The sequence below is a fragment of the Amia ocellicauda genome, chromosome 1 (assembly GCF_036373705.1).
Source record: "Amia ocellicauda isolate fAmiCal2 chromosome 1, fAmiCal2.hap1, whole genome shotgun sequence".
Classification (NCBI taxonomy): Eukaryota; Metazoa; Chordata; class Actinopteri; order Amiiformes; family Amiidae; genus Amia; species Amia ocellicauda.
This window is the reverse complement of record NC_089850.1, coordinates 25939774-25964157: the sequence shown is the minus strand read 5'-3', so window position 1 is coordinate 25964157 and position 24384 is coordinate 25939774. Positions and strand designations below refer to the sequence as shown.

The 24384-nt window shown below is 37.6% G+C and overlaps 2 protein-coding genes and 1 long non-coding RNA gene across 4 annotated transcripts in view; 2 read left to right on the top strand and 1 right to left on the bottom strand.

The window, feature by feature from the left end:
• rnf217 (ring finger protein 217) overlaps positions 1-6594 on the top strand; it is a 32145-nt gene extending 25551 nt beyond the window's left edge. The window contains exon 6 of the mRNA XM_066699799.1: positions 285-6594. Coding sequence (XP_066555896.1) covers positions 285-364 — 80 coding nt within the window. The 3' untranslated portion in view covers positions 365-6594. The remainder of the gene's footprint in view (positions 1-284) is intronic.
• Positions 6595-6648: 54 nt separating this feature from the next.
• LOC136746929 (uncharacterized) lies at positions 6649-19029 on the bottom strand. The gene is made up of 7 exons (XM_066699813.1): positions 18847-19029; positions 17491-17648; positions 14800-14952; positions 12324-12442; positions 10267-10377; positions 8548-8615; positions 6649-7570 (listed from the first exon to the last, which is right to left on the bottom strand). The coding sequence occupies exons 1-7, from the start codon at positions 18927-18929 to the stop codon at positions 7456-7458; spliced, it is 807 nt and encodes a 268-aa protein (XP_066555910.1). The 5' UTR covers positions 18930-19029; the 3' UTR covers positions 6649-7455.
• A 622-nt stretch (positions 19030-19651) lies between these two features.
• LOC136746915 (uncharacterized) lies at positions 19652-24077 on the top strand. Of its 2 annotated transcripts, none has more exons than XR_010816444.1 (2): positions 19652-20156; positions 23116-24077. It is a non-coding gene; the product is annotated as an uncharacterized LOC136746915 (long non-coding RNA). The 2 variants fall into 2 exon arrangements; XR_010816443.1 differs by lacking the exon at positions 23116-24077 and adding an exon at positions 20654-21348.
• Positions 24078-24384: the final 307 nt, after the last annotated feature.

Below are 24384 nucleotides of genomic sequence, written 5' to 3'. Positions count from 1 at the left end.
CAAATTATATCAGACCATATCCATGTTCGCTTCATTATTGTATTCAGTAACTCATGAGGAACGCAAACAACTCTTTGAACAGGGAAGGGGGCTGGACACTATAAAGATGTCACTCACTTTAATTTTACATCTCAGGAATGGAAACTAATCTGTAAATTGCAAAAGTACCGGATTACTTTAAATTATATCTGGGTTAATAAAAAGCATTTGTGTGTATGTGTAACGCATCTGTCAAAATGTCACATGTACAGTCTGATTTTTTGTTTTTCTAATCTTTATTCTAGGAATTATTGCCTTTCCTATCTATTACATTTGTAAAAAGCAGAGAAAAAGGTCACAGGGTACTGGAAGATGGCTCTGCTGACGAAGAAGGCCTTAATAGGACACCTGGAAGCTGTAGAACAATGAGCAATAGTATGTACCAAATATTCCCCCAGCACATGGGCTACCAGGAGCGCCGCAGGCAACCTGGCCGCTCACTTCAGTGAACTACAGCTCAGTAGTGTTTACAAGTGAAAGGGCCATGTCAGTTGTTTGTTTTAGTACTTCCCTGTTTATATTTGGACACAGCCAGTTCTTGTAGAGTCCACACTTCTATGTAATCTCTTGTTTATAACCAACAGGCAAACTTGCACATGTGAATACTATGAATTCTCTCTCAATGTTTTTGTTCTCTGGTGGACATTGGATTACTGCCCCCCTTTTCTAAACAACAGCAGCAGGTATTCAGAACTTTCATAAAGGAATGTGAACCTTTGCCAATTTAACTTTTTTTTTTTCTTCTGTGACATGGTGGTGTATGATATTTATTATTTTTGTTTGTTTGTTTGGCAACAAATCTTAAATATGCAATTGTCACAACACTGCAAATATGATACACTTCTAAGCATTAGATGCAAAGCAACAAACATAGGAAATAAAAATGTTATTCTATAAACAAAAACAAAAAAGATAAACAATGCTGTTACAAATACACCGATCAGCCATAACATTCTGACCACTGACAGGTGAAGTGAATTACACTGATAATCTCGTTATCATGGCACCTGTCAGTGGGTGGGATATATTAGGCAGCAAGTGAACATTTTGTCCTCAAAGTTGATGTGTTAGAAGCAGGAAAAATGGGCAGCGTAAGGATCTGAGCGACTTTGACAAGGGCCTAATTGTGATGGCTAGACGACTGGGTCAGAGCATCTCCAAAACTGCAGCTCTTGTGGGGTGTTCCCGGTCTGCAGTGGTCAGTACCTATCAAAAGTGGTCCAAGGAAGGAAAAGCGGTGAACCGGCGACAGGGTCATGGGCGACCAAGGCTCACTGATGCACGTGGGGAGCGAAGGCTGTCTCGTGTGGTCTGATCCAACAGACGAGCTACTGTAGCTGAAATTGCTGAAAAAGTCAATGCTGGTTCTAATAGAAAGGTGTCAGAACACACAGTGCATCGCAGTTTGTTGCGTATGGGGCTGCGTAGCCGCAGACCAGTCAGGGTGCCCATGCTGACCCCTGTCCACTGCCGAAAGCGCCTACAATGGGCACGTGAGCATCAGAACTGGACCATGGAGCAATGGAAGAAGGTGGCCTGGTCTGATAAATCACGAGTTCAAGGTGTTGACTTGGCCTCCAAATTCCCCAGATCTCAATCCAATCGAGCATCTGTGGGATGTGCTGGACAAACAAGTCCGATCTGTGGAGGCCCCACCTCACAACTTACAGGACTTAAAGGATCTGCTGCTAATGTCTTGGTGCCGGATACCACAGCACACCTTCAGAGGTCTAGTGGAGTCCATGCCACGATGGGTCAGGGCTTCTTTTGGGACCTACACAATATTAGGCAGGTGGTTATAATGTTATGGCTGATCAGTATATATAATCTCTACGTTCTAGAAGTTCTCAGGTAAATTATTGCAATTGTATTTTATTAACTTAAAACAAATCAAATTCTACATGAATCAGGTTAGTCAATTAATGTGCTGTTTGTATTGGTCAAAAATATATTTTTACTGACTCTGTAACCGTCAGGATTCAAGAATCGGGATTAACTGTTTAATCACCATTCAGTAAGAAAGTGAAATTGTACATTGTATATATTGAAGGTAGATTACATTTTTCATCAGTAGCCTTTATCTTTAAAATGTCATATATGCTATGTTTCATATAATCATTGTTTGTTTCTGATTTTTTTAATGCCATGTTGTTTTAATAATTGAGCCAAATTATTATGGCATGATCAGATGTTTACTGTGGATGCTAGGTTATCTGTTAGTAATGTCCTGTGCAAGTGTAGTTGGGTACAATCAAGGATTTAGGGAGTGTGATGATTTACACAGTTGTAAAAATATTTCAGAAAATGGGGACAGTGAAAAGTGTTACCACCACAGATCAAGGTCTTTGAGGTTTTAGTGGAAATTTGCACACATGCATTTTGCCACTTAGTGCAACATGGGCCAAATCTCGTCTCACGTAAAAAAAAAATGTTACCTTTTCTCTTTTGTGATGCTTAAGCATAGATGTGTTTAGTGGGTGTGGTTGTGGGGGTGTGTGTCCTCCACAAAATAGATCAATTTTGAAGTCCAGTTTGAATTTTGCAAACAATTCCATCATCTAAAACAAGGCATCCAAATACATGTTAAATCTTTGTAAGTGTTTAACGTAGCGAGGGAAAGAAACCAATCAATGGTCAGTTAAAGTGTTAAAATCAGTGGAGATGATTGTTCAACTTAGAGCTACTATTCCTCTGTTCAATGTATTTGTTGGTTAATGCCCTACTTAATCATTGATTCTTGAAAAAGGAATGATGTATAAGTGTCAACATACAGCTTTAAATCCCAACCATACAAGTGTATCAAAGCTTTTTTTAATTTTTCCATAGACCTGCACTCCAGTTAAGTACCTGCAAAATTGGTTCTCAAGCCAACTATTGCTGCTGTGGGTTGATACTTTTTACTTTATGCTATATACATCTAACTGAAGAACATTGTCCAAATGATAGTCAATATCTGCTTAGACAAAGATTAGTAGTTACACTTGTATGAAATATTTTTATATGTAGCCCAATAACTGTTTGCTTTGTTTCTAGAAACAGTACACTGACAGTCATTGATCATTGTGAAAGACTAATACAGGATAAAAATGTCTCAACTACACTTCAGATCATTCTTTACCATGTTTTCCTACTAAACGTTATAGCAGTGCATTCCAAAGGCTGATTACGTTCCTTGATCCTTTGCACAGATGGTGTCGTTTTGTTTTGTTGTTTCTATACTATAGGACTCCTTAAACAATAGCAGCACATAAACATCAAGCTTTGAGTATTTTTAGTAGCCACTTTAGAACTGTTACATAGGCAAGAGCTGTAGTTCAGCTAGTGCTGTTCACTGCTTGTGTCATCCAATACTACCTTTGGCATAAATAGTTTTAGTTTTTTCCTATGGCTATTGTTCAGGGTACAGAATTGTATTTGCTCAGAATAAAACACTTCCGTTTCATTGCTCCTGTGATAAAGATATAGCAGAGAACATTGTTTCAAAACTTGTCTCAAGGTTATCAGAACCAAACTGTAACAATAACTTGATATTTTGGAATTTGAAACAGTCTTCTCACATAATTAAACTAAAGAAAACAACTTGATATATAATTTACTGATTGATTCAAAAAACAAACTGGACATTGGATGGAGGAAGCATTATTTTAAATTTTTGGCTTTTTTATTTTACAAACATTTTTGATAAATTTCCAACCTCTTAGTCCCTTTTTGTTACATAATATTCTGCCTATAAGAAAAGGCAAAATGTAGCTGCTTGCAGAAGTGCCACTATGGTGTTGTTACAGTAATTAGCTTTAGTGCCTTATTTAAAGTTAAATTATGGAATTCATTTACTGTATAACCAAGGTTAATATGTGGTGAATTTAATCTAGAAAGCTCATAATTGGGAGTAAGCACATAATGTCCATGTTCAATTTATATACACACACGTAGTATTTTTTTGGGGGGTGGGGGGGGTTTCTTCTGTTTATATGTGGTAGTATGGAAAGGTATTGCTGCAAACACAGAGAGAAAGAAAAATAACATTTTGAGGGCCACTGCTACAGATTTTTTTTTGTAATTTTTTTGTTGTTTCCATGAAAAAAAGGTGTTTTACTCTGAGACCATTTGTAGTTCTTATGCGTAATCTCATGATATGACAGGAATGATAGGAACTTAAACTACATTGATCTGGCAAGTCGTTCTAAAAACGCGTCTGTTAAATTTCATTGTGTTGTGTTTTCATAAAACAAAAAGAAAATGCTGCCACAAAATATACTACTTAGAATCATGTACCAGACACAGTGCTAGTTGCGGTTTGAGCTCCCTGCTCAGAATTTGAACTGCGTTCCACAGCAGCGCCACCCAGTAGAGAGTTAAGCCCACTACGCCAAAAGACAGAGACTGCCAACACAGGAGGCTTAGCACTGATTTTTTAATGAGGGGTTACGTCACTTGTAATATGCTCATTTAGCATATGAGCCCTGTTCACTAGTTAAACAGGAATGGCAGGTGTGTCAGACTTTTTCTTCACTCCTGTTCTTAAGCATAAAGAAATATTACAATGTTTTGAGCCCCGTAAACGGAACTGTACTCAGCATGAGAAAGTTCAGAAGGATTTTAAAAGAAAAACTCTTGTATTGTTGCAAATTCATGTCCGCTTTACTTGAAGTAGCATTGTTTGTGATGGCAGAAATGGGTAAACACGGGAAGCTGCATGGGTATAAAATGATGCACCTTAAACGCATTCAACAGGGCTTTGTGGAAACTCAAGCCACCATCAGACACCTTCACACACTGGATCCTGAAGGAGTCATGTTAGAAAGTGTCACATAAGTTATAGTTTATTAAGTTTCTATCCTTTCTATCAAGTTCTGTCACATCTCGAGATTACCCATAAGAACTACACATTTTTTTTCCCACGGCAACATGCTCCCCCCCCCCCCAAAAAAAATAATTCTGTGGCAGCAATATGCCCTAAAAATACAAAATTCTCCACGTGGCAGCAATACATATGTATGTATATATAGAGAGAAAATAACATTTTCTTATATTAGCGGTTTCTCCAATTTTGCACTTTAATGCCCCTTAACAAACAAAATATATACATTTTTTTTATGTTTTGGGAAATCACTGTCACTAAATATTGAATGTCTAAATCATGTAGAACTATAAACCTATTTAAATGGTAAAATGCCATAGCACAAAGTCATCACAATTAAATGTAAAATGTTTTTCTGTGTGTTGATATTTTGTTTTAACAGTAGTCACACCAAGTTATGGTGTTATTTTTACAGCTATTGGGTAAGACTGCTTCATTAGATAAAAAGGTGGACAATAACATACAATCACATATGTACTCTGAGAGTGAAACATACTAATATTGGCCTAGTACAAAATTACAAATCCATCTGCTAAACTGTTTAAATAATTTGACAGAAGCAGAAAAATGCCAATACTGTCATCTAAGGGTATCATGTAAACTGGCTTCAGGATTTCAACCCATTTATCATAAAATATAACTTACAGTAATGTTCAGGTTCAGTGGTGCCATGCATACTAAAACACAAACAAATATTTTAATACGATTCAGAAAACCTGAAAACAGTGTATTGTACAGAAGAAGAAAAATGTTTTGATGTTTGAATGCTTTTTAAAATGTGTTAATGCTGTAAATGTTTTATCTACTATGGTCTAAACGATATACAAATGGTCTCTGACACACCTAATATGCGTGCATATTTACAATACTGTACTAAGCGTCAGAAAAGCCATTAATTCTGGACTCTGCTGGCTTGAGTCCTATTCTTGCCAAGCTGCCAATATTGGCAATATTTTCTTCTACAGAGAAGAAAACCCCTGAGTGAGAGGGAAACTGGCCTCAGTGTGTAGATATTCCTCCTGAAATTATTCTGCCTAATGGAATCATGGTTGGCTGAGGCAGACATTTTACTCCCAGATTGCAACATAAAATTGTTACATAAAACATGAGACACCTTTTGGAGCACAGTGTTGGTATCACAATACAGGTTTTGAGTCAAGTTTTAAAATGTTATCAGTGCCTTGTTTTGATTTTCCTGTCTGTCAAGGTGCAAGATACTCTTTATATATAATGCAGTCAATATGACCATGGATACAAAGAGGAATCTCCAGTGTTCTTTAGCTATTTTATGTTTACACCAACTGCAAAATACCTAATGGCTCCTATCAACACAGTCCTCTTTTCTGGGCAGGACCCAGTTATTTTGATTGTGATGCTTTTTATAAAAATGATAAAGAATTATGGTGTTGTGAAAAAGTATCCAATGACATTGAATTATTTTAAACATGACCCTGAATATCAGTCCTTGCTTTGTCTGCCCACCCTGTGCTGTAGAAATTGTTAAGCATGCACTGTTAAGAGTCACTTTCATCGTTTCAAAAATTGACACATGTAGCATGTTTATAGTGTAAGATAAATGTAAACTTAAACGGTATACAACAGATAATAATAGTCTGGTCTTTAGACTATTTAGTTGAAAGAACTAAACAATTGAATACCAAACACGTAAAGAGAAAATAAACTTTACAAACATCTTTGGTTTCAGTGTGTTTTTCACTTAACACTTTTACTCACAATTCAATGGCTGATTCATTCTGACGTACTAAAAACAACAATAAAATGCTTTACATTTAGATCCGGTGATTTTAACAAGCTGGTGAACATGAAGTTAACAAATGAGAGGAGGCCATTCCACCCATCGTGCTTGTTTGGTGTCCATTAATAACTAAGTGATACAAGGATCCTATCCAGTCTATTTTTAAATGTTCCCAAATGTTCAGCTTCAACCACATCGCTGGGGAGTTTGTTCGAGATTGACAACTCTCTGTGTGAAGAGAATTGATTGGGTACGGTATTCAATATCCTTCATGTTTTTCAGTTGTTCTCTTAATTACTTATAAATGAAGTACAAGGTTTTTCAGCTGTGAGAATAGGAAAAATGTCTTCACACATCAACTTTGTTCATATGGAACAATCAGCAAAACCATACTGAGGATGCGGATTCTTTAGGGACAGACGATTTTTATGGTAGACGATTAGTCAGAAACTCTTGTGTTTTAAAAGCCTTGCTGTGTGCAATGTTCTAAGAAAGGTAAATTGGTGATTAGGATTTGGAAAATTCGTTTACTAGATGAAACAGTTAATGTACATTCATGTTACATAGTTACAATAGCTCAGGAACTTTAAGGACCATAAAAGCTATCCAAGTTGAAAAGGCATCAATGTTATGAATCACGTCATGTATCTATTGACACACCATGTATTTTGAACATGTTAAATGATAACCAATATTAACTATAAGAAAAACAAACTACTGTATTAAATCCAACTTCTCCTTTAGGTAATCTGTACGCAGAAGAGAAACCAAAGACAAAGACAATCTCAGTCATCAGATGTTAGATCTTGTTCAGCTGCCAGTTGTAGTCTGAATAGATGACCTGAAGGGAGGGATCACTGACCAGAACAGAAGCAGCGTCCTGCTGATCTGAGCCGAGATAGGGAAGCACCCACCTTAGAGTTGAGAGCAAATACATGCAGATTAGATGACGGTGATGATTAGTTTAACATAATTATTATTATGAATCCTTTTGCAATGTTATGCATGGATCTGAGAGAAGATATGGATGTTAGAGAAGAAATCTGTAAAACTGGCACAGGACACATGCCAAAAACATATCCCAAATTTAAAGAAGGAACATTTGCACACAATAACAGAAGAGGAAAACGGGACATTTAGTTTTGAATCTTAGTTTTTTTAAATATAGAGTATTGTGTCTTAACATTGCGATTCTATATTTATTTTACATTTAATAAAAGAGCACAAGCTTTATTACACTGCACATTTCTTATTTTGTACAATTTAAGCAGGAAGGGGAAGACTTTTGTCATTTCACTGTAAACAAAGGTACATTTCTGTAGAGAATTACATTTTTTCATGTATACCCATGTCCTTTTTTGTCATTAAGACTGGATATAATCTTACCCTGCTTAGGGATTTTAGACGGCAGAAAACAAGTGCTTATTAAGTCAGCTCAGATCTCACAAGAAACCGCTGAAATTGCCTAGTCATGTCATATTGAACCAATGCACTAGGTAATAATGTCCTCTCTCCAAAAGAGGCAGCTGACATCATCTTCTGTAATTGAGCATACATTTCATTATGATAGCACATTCAAACATGCCTTCTTTGAAAAATACTTAGGCCCATATTTATTACATTTTAACGTGTGAAATTTACAATACATTTTTTAAAACATGAAAAATCAAGCTCCCACTGGAATGAAATAAAAATTTACCTTTAAATTGACTTTTAACTCAGATTAGCATTATGAAAGTGACAACTTTCTTTGGGTCTTTTATTCCTAATTAGAAAAAACAGGTGTTTGCATAGCATGGCACAAAGAGTGTGGCCTTTACTGTAGTGAAGTCTATATATCTATATACTCCAAATTGCACCTTTTCTAAAGATGTTATGTATTCTTACTCACCTCACTAAGTCTTGTGGTGTGTGTGCAAAGTCTGAAATATACCACTGAAACATCTTAGACATTGTGACCTGAAATAAATTATGAAACAAATGAATTGTATGATAAAGAAAACCTGAGATTTTAATCTGCACAAATAACATTTGATCAACAAATAACACCAACATTCTTAAACCTTCTGCCTTGATCTTATATGTTGCTGAATTAACAGAGAATATCAAACTGAAAAGTGAAAAAGACATGTAGGTTTTCTTTGAAATTTCATTGCCATTTTACTGTCATAGCTTATCTAAACTGATTATATAGTACAAGTAAGTGTACAAAGATGTTCAACTCTCCATTTATCAGAAACAAATCATGTTAAAGCATTCTTGGTCAGGTACTACATACTACATTATATATATATATATATATATATATATATATATATATATATATACATACACTCACCTAAAGAATTATTAGGAACACCATACTAATACTGTGTTTGACCCCCTTTCGCCTTCAGAACTGCCTTAATTCTACGTGGCATTGATTCAACAAGGTGCTGAAAGCATTCTTTAGAAATGTTGGCCCATATTGATAGGATAGCATCTTGCAGTTGATGGAGATTTGTGGGATGCACATCCAGGGCACGAAGCTCCCGTTCCACCACATCCCAAAGATGCTCTATTGGGTTGAGATCTGGTGACTGTGGGGGCCAGTTTAGTACAGTGAACTCATTGTCATGTTCAAGAAACCAATTTGAAATGATTCGACCTTTGTGACATGGTGCATTATCCTGCTGGAAGTAGCCATCAGAGGATGGGTACATGGTGGTCATAAAGGGATGGACATGGTCAGAAACAATGCTCAGGTAGGCCGTGGCATTTAAACGATGCCCAATTGGCACTAAGGGGCCTAAAGTGTGCCAAGAAAACATCCCCCACACCATTACACCACCACCACCAGCCTGCACAGTGGTAACAAGGCATGATGGATCCATGTTCTCATTCTGTTTACGCCAAATTCTGACTCTACCATCTGAATGTCTCAACAGAAATCGAGACTCATCAGACCAGGCAACATTTTTCCAGTCTTCAACTGTCCAATTTTAGTGAGCTTGTGCAAATTGTAGCCTCTTTTTCCTATTTGTAGTGGAGATGAGTGGTACCCGGTGGGGTCTTCTGCTGTTGTAGCCCATCTGCCTCAAGGTTGTACGTGTTGTGGCTTCACAAATGCTTTGCTGCATACCTCGGTTGTAACGAGTGCTTATTTCAGTCAAAGTTGCTCTTCTATCAGCTTGAATCAGTCGGCCCATTCTCCTCTGACCTCTAGCATCAACGAGGCATTTTCGCCCACAGGACTGCCGCATACTGGATGTTTTTCCCTTTTCACACCAGTCTTTGTAAACCCTAGAAATGGTTGTGCGTGAAAATCCCAGTAACTGAGCAGATTGTGAAATACTCAGACCGGCCCGTCTGGCACCAACAACCATGCCACGCTCAAAATTGCTTAAATCACCTTTCTTTCGCATTCAGACATTCAGTTTGGAGTTCAGGAGATTGTCTTGACCAGGACCACACCCCTAAATGCATTGAAGCAACTGCCATGTGATTGGTTGGTTAGATAATTGCATTAATGAGAAATTGAACAGGTGTTCCTAATAATCCTTTAGGTGAGTGTATATTATCTGAGATAGCAAGTAAATCTGTTTTTCAGTATGACGGATGTATGCTGTACCTGTTTTTTTTCTTTATCCACATTAACTTCCTGCTGACAGTAGCTTTTAGCCGCTGTCTTCAAGGCTTCATCTAAATTCTCAGCACTATAGACACTAATTGCAGGACAGGACTTTGGGGGGAAAAGATCAGTTATATTAATTATCAGTCAGTTATTTTGGGGAAAATGTCTCTACATTAACAGCACATGTTGGTATTGCTATCAAATCTTGTCAACATCTGTAGCACCAAAATTACCCTTTTACCAAGGGTGATTTCTGGTCTGTAAACCACTGTTCAGACATTACATTTAACATGACCCGCCCAGAAACAGGCAGATATCCAACTTGCAATAAATAAATATTGACTATCAAACAATCTGAATTTACTAAATGATGCTAATCAGTGAACACTGAATTAGAAACCGGACTGGTTAAACCAGCTTTTAAACAGAGTAAAACTGATGATCCTAAATGGATTTGACTGCTCTGTTAAGCACAGATGGCTGAAGAATGTGACATATTTTGGCACAGCAGAGGGAGTTCACATAAAACATAGTAGGAATTCCTGTGTTTTGAGCAACCTCACCCAGAAGCAGTTATTTTGTTACTGAATAAAATAAATAAACAACACATTTTTATTATATTATATATGTATATACAACATTATTTTATTAAAATGTCCTATTTTTATAGTACTGCTTCAGGACAGCTGAAATTTTCTTCCGAAAGGCTGCATCCAAATTAACATTCAGGAGAAATTAATTTCTTGGTCCTGGCTGATACAATCCAATAACAGCAAACAGGTTTTCCTTACAGTTTAGAATTTTTGTTTAAACTGCATCATGTAATTAAAAGTCATTTAACAAAGTATTAAAAAAAATGAATGTGACCAAATGAAACTCATAACTAAATCATTGCATGCAAATCAAATTTACTATTGAAGTTAAAAAAGGGTGCTAAAAATGTACCAATGCACCATATATTATCAGAATTCTCAGTAAGCAACATAAGTCCATATGGTAAATAAATGACACAACTGACGCTGATCAGCAGCTATTCGTCTGAACTAGGGATCAGCTTTCATGGTAGTTATCAGACAGAAGTGTGATGAATATGTGAATGCTGGCAGTGTTTCAGGCCCCGCAGAGCCAAATGTGTGTCCAAACGATTGTCTGGGGTATTCTTGAACAATACGAGCTGCTGGTTACTCAAGATTCTGCGTAAGCAAATGGCTTTAAAATTTGTATCGGTCACTACATGTAATCACAATGTTAGGCAGGCCTCTCCAATTAACATGCCACTGAAGACATAAAGTGACGACCCATAATGCTAGGATTTATCACTCAAATCCCTTGCATCACCTATAAGCCTCAATCTGACTGCACTGCATTGGGATAGTACTGTCTAATTGAAAGAAATCCAGAAAGCAATGCAGTGGCACCATAATCTGTTTTCAACCTAATGTTTCTGCATTATGACCGATTATACAGTTGACTAAACCCCAACATTAAAATAGCCTGTTGTTTGTCAAACTTTTTAAACCCTTTGGAAAAGTCAAGAAACATGCCTGCACACTCATTAAAGGATCTGTAATCGTAGATGGTCAGACACTCTACAAAGATAAGGAATAGGAAATATCACCTAGACTCAATTCTGAAGAATTATGTCATTAGATCTGGTCAGTATTTACCCTATGAACCCTCCAAGAAGGAAACAGTTGTGTTGTTAGAAGGGCAGGTGATTCTCTATTATATAATCTGGTGCAGCATGTAAAGATCCTGAGCTGTTAAAGATCAGCCATTTGGTATGTGTGGTGTATGGTGTCAAACTCCTGATTTTAACCAACGGCACAGATACACCTTCAAACTCCCATTCCACACAGCCCTTAGCAAGCATCAGACCTACAACATCAGTCCCCTGCCACTGGGAGTTTGTACACTCTTCCCACAGAAATGTATCCATTACAGGTCATGTACACAATTATGTTACATACATATGGACAGACATACTAAGAAAGAAGGAGAATTTAGACAACCTCAAAAAGAGTAAGAAGCATGCTTGTAAAAATGCTGTGTACCTTTCCCCCACAAACAAGTGCAAAGTGAATCCTGGGATCTGGGTGTTTGATCACAAGCTCGACTCGAGGATCATCTGGAGAAAACTGGATCTTCTTCTTAACTGGATGTGTAGCATTGCCTTTTAACCCAAATCCAGACAAAATGGATAACTGCCACAATCAATTTGTGAAGGAGCTTAATAAGCATATACTGCCGGTGGAGTCCCTTTTTTCCTTTGCATATATATTTTCACATAACAATTAATTTTTCTCATTTTAGATTACTTCTGGCACCTAGTAATTTTAATTAGGAAGATTAAACCCTAATGGACTATTTCATTTACATTAATTTGTTTAAAATAATATACTGTATTATAAAATTCAGTTGATTAAATTATCATCCACACATGTAACCACTGTAGAATTAAATCCTGAAAATACTTCTGCAAATGCTCTCACAGATCCTCCTGTTGTTAGACAACAACTTCAAAGTGGTCTAAAATCCAAAATGCCAAAATGTGAACAAAGCATGTTCACCAACTGTAAAATAATTACAAGTGATGCATACATAGGCATATCCACAGTGAATATATAGAACGCTTATAGTATTTTTTATTTTTTATTTAATCATTTTCCCTGTTGGTAGGTTTTTGAATGCATTTTATTCATAATGTCTGCACTGTATCAAAGACAGTTGTGTCAAGCATGCTCACCTATTAGATATACAGTTCTGGAAAAAATTAAGAGACCACTACAATTTTTTCTTAAATCAGCATCTCTACATGTGTGGCAGCTGTTCCATTCCAGTCCAACACAGGTTCATCACAAACCTACTGATTTGATGATCACCTGAACCAAATCATATTTAACGAGGAAAAGTATAAAAAACCCTGGATGGCAAAAACAGTGCTAGTAGTACCTCAAAAATAATTGTAATCAAAAAAGAACTATTGTACATGCCAAAAGAGTTGAAAAGGAAAATTTTGAGTGAGGAAAAGAAGGGTTAAATTCTGGCTTTATTGGCAAAGGGATACAGTGAGCGTTGGGTTGCTTCCATGCATACAATTTCGAAGACGGTGGTTCATAAGAACAAGGTCAAGCTGCAGACATTGGGGACAATGAAGCTACAGACCGGCAGAGGGCGAAAACTACTCTCCACTGACCGGGATGACCGCCAACTCAATCGAATGTCACTCAACAACCGTAGGATGACATCAAGTGACCTACAAAAAGAATGGCACACCGCAGCTGGGGTGAAGTGCACGGCGAGGACGGTTCGAAACAGGCTCCTAGGGGCAGGGCTGAAGTCATGCAAAGCTAGAAAAAAGCCCTTCATCAATGAGAAGCAAATAAGAGCCAGGCTGAGGGTTGCAAAAGACCATAAGGATTTGACCGTAGAGAACTGGAGTAAGGTCATCTTCTCTGATGAGTCCAATTTTCAGCTTTGCCCAACACCTGGTCATCTAATGGTTAGACGGAGACCTGGAGAGGCCTACAAGCCACAGTGTCTCGCACCCACTGTGAAATTTGGTGGAGGATCGGTGATGATCTGGGGGTGCTTCAGCATGGCTGGAATCGGGCAAAGTTGTCTTTGTGAAGGACGCATGAATCAAGCCACATACAAGGTGGTCCTGGAAGAAAACTTGCTTCCTTCTGCTCTGACAATGTTCCCCAACTCTGAGGATTGGTTTTTCCAGCAGGACAATGCTCCATGCCACACAGCCAGGTCAATCAAGGTGTGGATGGAGGACCAACAGATCAAGACCCTGTCATGCCATGCCATCTCCAGGCCTGAACCCCATTGAAAACCTCTGGAATGTGATTAAGAGGAAGATGAATGGTCACAAGCCACCAAACAAAGCCGAGCTGCTTGAATTTTTGTGCCAGGAGTGGCATAAAGTCACCCAACATCAATGTGAAAGACTGGTGGAGAGCATGCCAAGACGCATGAGAGCTGTGATTGAAAATCAGGGTTATTCCACCAAATATTGATTTCTGAACTCTTCTTAAGTTAAAACATTAGTATTGTGTTGTTTAAAAATGAATATTAACTTATTTTCTTTGCATTATTCGAGGTCTGACAACACTGCATCTTTTTTGTAATTTTGACCAGTTGTCATTTTCTGCAAATAAATGTTCTAAATGACAATATTTGTATTTGGAATTTGGGAGAAATGTTGTCAGTAGTTTATAGAATAAAACAAAAATGTTAATTTTACCCAAACACATACCTATAAATAGTAAAACCAGAGAAACTTATATTTTTGCAGTGGTCTCTTAATTTTTTCCAGAGCTGTATATGTTTTGGAAGCTTTGATCATGCATTACAATTTCAATATTATTTAATGTAGCTTTAATTATTAGATAGAATGTTGGCCCAACAATACTTAAAATAATGCTCTTTATTCTCCAGAGGATGTTGTAAAGAAGTTCATTTTCAGTATCAATCTGTATTACAATATACACATATTGCTACTACACAGTTAGAGGCACCTACGTCTCAGGATCCCATGTTCGATGTCATCCAATGACAGGCCATATCCTCCTATGTTGTATGTAGCGGTCTCCCAAAAGTTGCCCAAGTCTAACACTGACTGAGGTATTGTGTCAGAAAGAGCTATGGCATGAATGGTAAGTGCGTTGTATACATCTGTGGGGAGAGTTAAGGCTTTTTGATTCATACTTTCACAATAATCACTAACAATCCAGAATTTCCAGATGGGCACTCAAAGAAATTAACAAACTTTTTGAAAATAAATAAATGTAAACTTTTAATAGATTATATGCTTATACAATTGCTGAGAATAATGACGGCACCATGTTCATCAGACAAAGGGAAAGCCTACACTGCAGGTCTCAGACACGCACTGTGACTTCTCATGTAACTGAACTATTCCAAAAAACACATTTTAAAAGGATGTTCATTACATTATAATGGTTCCAGAAGGATGCAGGGCATGCTGGGAGTGACCTCTCTCATCTTTAGCTGGACACTGCTGACTATAGGAGGAGTGGCAGACAATATAAATACCTGTGTGTGAACCTTTGTCATGCCACCCTGGCCTTGTTAGTAGGAGCTTGTCACAGCCTCTCTCCCTCTCCCCTCATTGTGTGAAAAAGAGCTTTGGATGGGTACCTACATTTGGGCTACAGTGAGGGAAAAAAGTACTTGATCCCCTGCTGATTTTGTACGTTTGCCCACTGACAAAGAAATGATCAGTCTATAATTTTAATGGTAGGTGTATTTTAACAGTAAGAGACAGAATAACAACAAAAATATCCAGAAAAATGCATTTCAAAAAAGTTATAAATTGATTTGCATGTTAATGAGGGAAATAAGTATTTGATCCCCTATCAATCAGCAAGATTTCTGGCTCCCAGGTCTCTTTTATACAGGTAACGAGCTGAGATTAGGAGCACTCTCTTAAAGGGACTCTCCTAATCTCAGCTCGTTACCTGTATAAAAGACACCTGTCCACAGAAGCAATCAATCAATCAGATTCCAAACTCTCCACCATGGCCAAGACCAAAGAGCTGTCCAAGGATGTCAGGGACAAGATTGTAGACCTACACAAGGCTGGAATGGGCTACAAGACCATCGCCAAGCAGCTTGGTGAGAAGGTGACAACAGTTGGTGCGATTATTCGCAAATGGAAGAGAGTGTTCCTAATCTCAGCTCGTTACCTGTATAAAAGACACCTGGGAGCCAGAAATCTTGCTGATTGATAGGGGATCAAATACTTATTTCCCTCATTAACATGCAAATCAATTTATAACTTTTTTGAAATGCGTTTTTCTGGATTTTTTTGTTGTTATTCCGTCTCTCACTGTTAAAATACACCTACCATTAAAATTATAGACTGATCATTTCTTTGTCAGTGGGCAAACGTACAAAATCAGCAGGGGATCAAATACTTTATTCCCCCACTGTACTTGTTTTCTATATTGTGCAAGTGTTAATGTGATGTGTATTGTGAATTAATTCCAAAGGATGTATTTTTTAAAATGCCAAAAGGGCAGAAACACTTCTCATTGTTGTTATCATTAGTGTTGCTAAAGGTCTCACAATCTGCCAATCTCAGATTCTATGCAGCTAAGGTAAGTAATGATCTTATCTGAAAGATTTCTGTGTATGCATGGCTCAATTGCTTTGCTTGATTTATGAGAATGCAGCGTGTGACTAAATCAATTGCGTGATCAAGACCTACCTCGCGCTCTATAATTAAGTCGGTATAGTCTTCACAAAATGCTTTATCTGGGTTTCTGATTTATTTATTTTTAATACAATTATGGGTAAATAGTTTCAATACAAGATGCTTTACATGAATGAAGAGTGGGATTCATTATTTATGTAAATGTAATGGAGCGTGGAAACGTCACATATATTGATTTACTTTGGGATTGTCATAAAATAAAATATTGTGTTGGTTTGGTGCTAGAATTGTATTGATTTTGGGCTACTATTTCATTATGATTTCTGGCAACACTGCCCTCTGTGTGTGTGTGTGATCAGTCTCAAGTCCTTATAAGGCTATTTTATGCACTTGCCACTGACTAAAGGGCTGAAATGTGTTGTTGGTTCTTCAGATATACAGTTTAAAGTAAAGCTATTACAATATAAATCATTTTGAATAATTGCATTTGCGAAGACCAAATAATAGTTTCCAAGACATGACAAAGACACTCATTTAGTTGCTGTTTGTGCTCCTTGAGACAGAACCAGCCTATTTTGGGTCCACAGAGGCTGTTGTGAATTGCATGTTGGAGTAACTAAGCAATAATAGGCTACTGATTACTGTGCCAGAGGTGGTGTTATTTATTAGAACAACATGTGCCTGCAGCTACAACAGACCTACTGTCACATGCTGGTCTTGAGAATAAATGCATTTTAAAAAGTTTACCTACATATATTTGAGTACAAGCAGTGTAGCAGTGCTGAACAATTAATGAGGCACAAAATAAATCAACTGACTGCTATTGCTTTTAAACCAACAAGGTGTTGTTTGCATTACGACACTGTTTGATTCAAACAAAAAAGTTATCTAACCTAATATCGACATACTGAAAATGTTCAAAAGAAAAGCAATGGAAAGGATATACCTGCAAAGGAACTCTATGAGAAAGAAACTTCAACAGGTTAGGGCACAAAAAATAAATAATTCCTTAAAATACGTTGTTTAAAAGATACTGAGGAAGAAGGCTTTTTTTTCATCTTCAGCGAGTGTGTTCAAATCTACAGTTCTGAGCTGCTGGGTTAACAAGAGATATGTCTGGAACATCACACTCCCTCGTAAAGCTGAGTAATCAACTCCTTTCCCATCATTAGTCATGTATGTTCCCTTTAACCTGCAGAAAAAGATATATGCATACAGTGCCAGACAGACCACTTATATGATGCAACTGAAAGTCATACATTTTCATTACTATTAAAAAAAAAAAATCACTTAATTTTGTTTGAGACTGAACCTGTATCATTATTTTAAAGTAGGAATCACTTAACGCCATTTGCATGTCTCATTGCTCTTCAAATGACCCAAATCACTCCCCAGGGTGTATTTTTTATAACAAAGTTGCAGCTGGAGTGGGTGAAGACTGCTTGGTAACTGTTGCTTGGAGGAAATCATAATAGCCTTCTGGTTCATAGGAAGCTGAAATTGCTAGGAAATATGCTATTTTTCCAGATTTGTCTTAGAATCTCCAATATTACTAAGTAGACCGATTTCCAAAAGAGCTTTCTGAATATTGGAAACTGTTTTAGTTTATAAAAACTAAAATGTGATCTCATTCTCACTCAGTATTGAGTCTAAACTGGCAGTACACAGTAGTAACACCATACACCAGTACTATTTTCTCACAGCAGAGGGAGCTGAAGCAACAGCACAGAAACATTACCTACCAACATTTCACTACACTGGCGAGTGAATCATTACTGTGTAAGCTGTAGTATGTAATTATATTCCTGCTTACATATACATTTTCTATTGATTTGTTGTGATTTATCCTATACCCCTCCCTCTAGCACATACCCAGGACTTAACTGTAATATTGTCTGCACTTGTATGTATTCTTATTGTAATTTTGTTTTGATTTTACTACTGCACTTCTGTAATGCTTCATTTATATTGTGTATGCAATGTATTGCTGCACCTTTGTAATGCATACATTGCTTAATGTGTAAACTGTAAGTCGCCCTGGATAACAGCATCTGCCAATTAATAAATACAATTAATACATAAATAATAGCTGTAGTGTGACTCCATCTAGTAATCTGTACAGAAATAATGACAGTCCTGGAAACAATGCCACCCACTGACCAAAGTACAAAACTCCTAATCCAGGTACATACCAAACCACATGGTTTTTAGTAATACTTTTTAAGTGCTTATGTAATTCATCATTATTAGTGCAAAGAAACCCATCCCGTTGTGAAAGCAATTAGCAAAGCAAAAACATGTACACACTATAAATAAACAAAATGTATACTAGGTAATTTTCTCTTCAATGCCACCCAGCAACTAGTAAAGCAAATACAAATACAACTTACTTGTTCATGAGTTTCCTCAGTGAACTCGTTATTTCTAATGCTGGTGGGATATCGTTCAGCACATGGAGTTTGTCTGCGTGCATTCTGAGATATTTTAATGATTTTCTGAAGTTAAAAGATCAATCAAGTGACAAACAGGTTAAGTGCCAATGCAACTTCCACTAATATTAATGACAGAGCTGTGAAAACAGGAAATAAGCCACTCGTGTTTCCGGCCTGATCCAGGAAGTGTCTGTAGCCTGGGATATATTAGGCAGCAAGTGAACATTTTGTCCTCAAAGTTGATGTGTTAGAAGCAGGAAAAATGGGCAGCGTAAGGATCTGAGCGACTTTGACAAGGGCCTAATTGTGATGGCTAGACGACTGGGTCAGAGCATCTCCAAAACTGCAGCTCTTGTGGGGTGTTCCCGGTCTGCAGTGGTCAGTACCTATCAAAAGTGGTCCAAGGATGGAAAAGCGGTGAACCGGTGACAGGGTCATGGGCGGCCAAGGCTCATTGATGCACGTGGGGAGCGAAGGCTGGCCCGTTTGGTCCGATCCAACAGACGAGCTACTGCAGCTCAAATTGCTGAAAAAGTTCATGCTGGTTCTGATATAAAGGTGTCAGAACACACAGTGCATCGCAGTTTGTTACGTATGGGGCTGCGTAGCCGCAGACCAGTCAGGGTGCCCATGCTGACCCCTGTCCACTGCCGAAAGCGCCTACAATGGGCACGTGAGCATCAGAACTGGACCACGGAGCAATGGAAGAAGGTGGCCTGGTCTGATGAATCACATTTTCTTTTACATCACGTGGATGGCCGTGTGTGTGCGTCACTTACCTGGAGAACACATGGCACCAGGATGCACTATGGGAAGAAGGCAAGCCAGCGGAGGCAGTGTTCTGCTGGGAAACCTTGGGTCCTGCCATTCATGTGGATGTTACTTTGACACGTACCACCTACCTAAGCATTGTTGCAGACCATGTACACCCTTTCATGGGAACGGTATTCCCTGATGGCATTGGCCTCTTTCAGCAGGATAGTGCACCCTGCCACAAAGCAAAAATGGTTCAGGAATGGTTTGAGGAACACAACAACGAGTTCAAGGTGTTGACAAGAACACACACAAAAAAAAACACTGTTCTCCTGAGTAACCTTTCTTTCTGTTGCATGTTTTTTCAGATTGGCATGCTAAGGACAGACGGGCACTCATATAGGAGATAGTAGAACTAAAGAAGCTGAAAGGTTTCCCAAAAGGAAATGGAGATAGAGCGATACCTGACACACCTCAAAAACAGTGAGCGCAAAATTGCAATTCTTTAGGATGAGGTGAGCTGAAGGTTCACGATAGGACGCTGGAGATCATAAACCAGGGTGGATATTACACATATTTTGAAGAGATTCTGAAAATGCAATGCATTACATTTAGAATTGTACATTATTGTCTGTTATGAAGGGGCAGCAGGAATGTATTATTCACTGTCATGATACATTAAAGTCAACATAGAAAATACTATGGCAAAAAGGAGAATGAATGAAAGAAAAATGTGAAAACTTGAAATTTAACACTACTTAAATGTATATAATTTCTTGAATGTGAATGAACAAAATGTATTTGTAAGTTTGATAAATGTGTTGAGTTTAATTTTGGAAACGAGAAGAGATGAGACTGACAAATTATAAGCATAAGTCATGTTAGGGGCTACAAAATGAAGCTATGTTTGTCTCAATGTTTCTGGATGGATTAAACCGTTTCCTTTGTCAGTGTAGTCACCTAAGAGCAGAAGTCACTGAAAATGAATTACATGTTTCCTCTAAATGCTCAGTTACAGCAGAGAGAAGAGCAATATCAAACCGTGGAGATGCATCTAGGAGAAAAGAGGCTGGATTTTTTAAAGGTGCATGCAGCAATACTTGAAATGGAAGAAAAACACAACTCAAACACAGCTGCCATGCAAGAACACATCACAAAAGACTTGTACCGATACTAAATTAAACGATCCTATTATGATTCACTAGTACAATGATTAGCTTTGGACAACATTCATCCTTTATAGACTTTACAACGTGATTAGATGTAGCTGCTATTCATGTATTTGCTATTAATGTACTTTTTTCTTATTAGTCATAATGAGACATCTCTAAACAAGCCATCAAAGCACAGTATAAGTTTACACAACATACCCGTCTACTCCATTACCCTAATTATGCAGCACCAGTCAAATTATGTTAAAGTAACCCATGCTAAACATGTCTCTACTGTTATAGTTTAACATTATTGAGTGTGTTGAATACCTCCATAGATTGTACTTTTGAATGTTACAATCCATCCACATTATAAATAACAAAAGTATAATAATTTTAAATGTTTAAAATACATTTACAGTACATAAAAAAACAACAACATATGTTTAGCCTGTAAGTCACCATTGTATAAATATTGATTTTAGGGTTGACCACAAAACAATTGACAATTGCCTGACTTACATTTAAAGAAATAAACAGTTTAAGTATTTTTTGATATGTATAGAAATGAGATTTGCCTTCTTTATCAACAATCAGTACATATAATGAACTTCTACTAGTGTTAAAATCAAGGTTAAACTTCCAGAGTGCTACTGTTAAGAGACAAAGACATTGTATCCAAAATATCTCCAAACACAATAGATATGCAGTGATTTAATAAGGACAACATATTTTTAACCTTTACAACAAAATTAAACCCTTATCAGTAAATATGTCCACCTAAAACAAATTTAACAACCATGAATAACAATTGACATGGTTAAAGCAAAATAAGCATTTTGATTCCATGTCATGGAGGAACATACTGCTTGGAAAATACTGAATATGGGAATGACTAAATATTAGTTTTCTATCAGAGGAGATTAAATAATATTTATTATATAAAATGACACTTAATGACTATCCCATGCCTTTACATTAATTATAATTACTGCATATACACTACCGGTCAAAAGTTTTAGAACACCCCCATTTTTCCATTTATTATTGAAATTTAAGCAGTTAAAGTCCAGTGAATAACCTGAAATGGTACAAAGGTAAGCGGCATCGGCGTTGTTAGACCCGGGATTCCGGGGCTTAAGCCCCAGCTCTCTTAGTAATAGCCCCGGGTCTTTTGATCCAATTGTGATTATTTCCCATAATGGCATTTCTGCGCGATTATAATATAGGCGAAAACTTAATACGAAAACACTGTCAACCCCCCCCAGTCTTACTGCAGAGATCACTGTCAGCCCCGGGCGACAGGGCTCAAGCCCGGGTAAAACCTGAAGTCTAGCGACGCCTGGTAAGCAGTAAACTGCCAGAAGTAAAAAAAAAAAGTTTGTTACCAAAAACTGAAAAATAATGTACATTTCAGAGTTATATACTGTTACTACACCCTCTTCAGCATTATTTGGCAGTGTTTGTGCAGCTCCTGTGCATAGAAGTTACACTGTATTCCTACAATGCGCACATCGTTTGAAAGCTTATTCTCTTGGGTACCAGTGCTTTCATTCTCAGACACATCCGAGTTACAGTTTCCCTGTCGTCCGCCATCATTCAGAGCCCTGGGGGTAAACGCACAGTCTGCTCCGTAGGGGGGGGGTCTCATTCAGATGGTCACAGGTCACTCAGTTTCGATCAGATTTCTTTGCAAATAGTCTTTATTTGATGTTCTATCAAACAGAGAAGTTCAGATCCAGTTATGTACAATCATTGTGTCATTTGTACACTGTAAACAGAGTTTTCCATCTTGACATTTTGAGCTCTCTGTGTGTTGCTTCTACCAAAACGTGAATGGTCTTGTTTTGATCAGTAGACTGTCTGGTTCCAGAATGTCATAATTGTCAATATTTTCTGAGATTTTGTATTCCTAATTCCTACTCAAGTATCCCCCCACCCAACTATTTCAGAATGCGGAGGTGGGGTATAAAAACCAACTTTTTCACATCAGAGAATGCTTCACATCATTAGAAAGCTGAGAGTGATCAGTGTAAAAAGGTTAATTGTGATCACCTATTACCATTGTTAAAGCTTCAGGTAGAAAGGTGCTCTGTAACTCTTGTTGGATTGATACGATTCTGACTTGGCAGTTTCTCTTAAATGTTTATATCGTTTCAATATTGCTTCATTGGAAGTCCTTAGCACTGAGTTCTGCTGTAACTGTCAATGAGACAGATTCTCCTCCTAGAATAAGGGAAGACCTCTGCTGAGCTGAGTGGAGCCACGTCCTGCAGCCGATTGGCCGTATGAATGTACTGTACATGCTTTTCTTGTGTTCCAGCTCATTGTGAAGGATACTGAGCTGTCACACATGTGCTCCAGAATTGAGACATACCATGAAGACATCTCCTCCCTGAAGTCCCTTCACAACGGGCCTCACCTGGGTCAGGAGAAAAGAAGGGACTCAAGTGAATTCCCATCTATAGGGAAAATGAAAAATTCTGTAGTAAAATTCTGAATAGGGATATATTGTTGTTGTTTTTATTATCATTATTTTAAAAGAGTAAACTTAATTTGGAATTTAATTAGAATTTAATTTCAATTAATGTAATCATTTAAAGAAAGACTTTATGATTTTGATATATACTTGCCAAATAAACTAATCAATTATCATGTCTCTAGAATTAGAGTCCAGACTTCATATGATTGATATTGACGTATCAAATGCCATACCAACACAGACTGGGAAGATCGCAAACAGGGCAATAAATTGAAACTGAGGGCTTGTAGGCCTGTTGTAAGGCAGGTCCTCACTAGACATCACCGGCAACAACGTCGCCTATGGACACAAATCCACCTTCGCTGGACGTGATTTCCGGCAAGACAGGAATGTCAGTGTTCTGCCACGGCCAGCAAAGAGCCGGATCTCAATCCCACTGAGCACGTCTGAGACCTGTTGGATCGGAGGGTGAGGGTTAGGGCCATTCCCCCCAGAAATGTCCGGGAACTTGCAAGTGCCTTGGTGGAAGAGTGGGGTAACATCTCACAGCAAGAACTGTCAAATCTTGTGCAGTCCATGAGGAGGAGATGCACTGCAGGACTTAATGCAGCTGGTGGCCACACCAGATACTGACTGTTACTTTTGATTTTGACCCCCCCTTTGTTCAGGGACACATTATTCAATTTCTGTTAGTCACATGTCTGTGAAACTTGTTCAGTTTATGTCTTAGTTGTTGAATCTTTTTATGTTCTTACAAATATTTACACGTTGAATTTGCTGACAATAAAAGCAGTTGAAAGTGAGAGGATGTTTCTTTTTTGCTGAGTATATATACTATTTAGATAAATAGGAAATGTTTAAGAATGAGATTGTATAAATGATCTGGACTGGAAATTTCTAAGCAGATATAATACATAGGAAAGACAAGAAATGCTCATGCAATACCACATCAAAGTATGTTAAATTGTATTAATTTAAGTGGGGGGTTGAGTTACAGTGAGGGAAAAAAGTATTTGATCCCCTGCTGATTTTGTACGTTTGCCCACTGACAAAGAAATGATCAGTCTATAATTTTAATGGTAGGTGTATTTTAACAGTGAGAGACAGAAT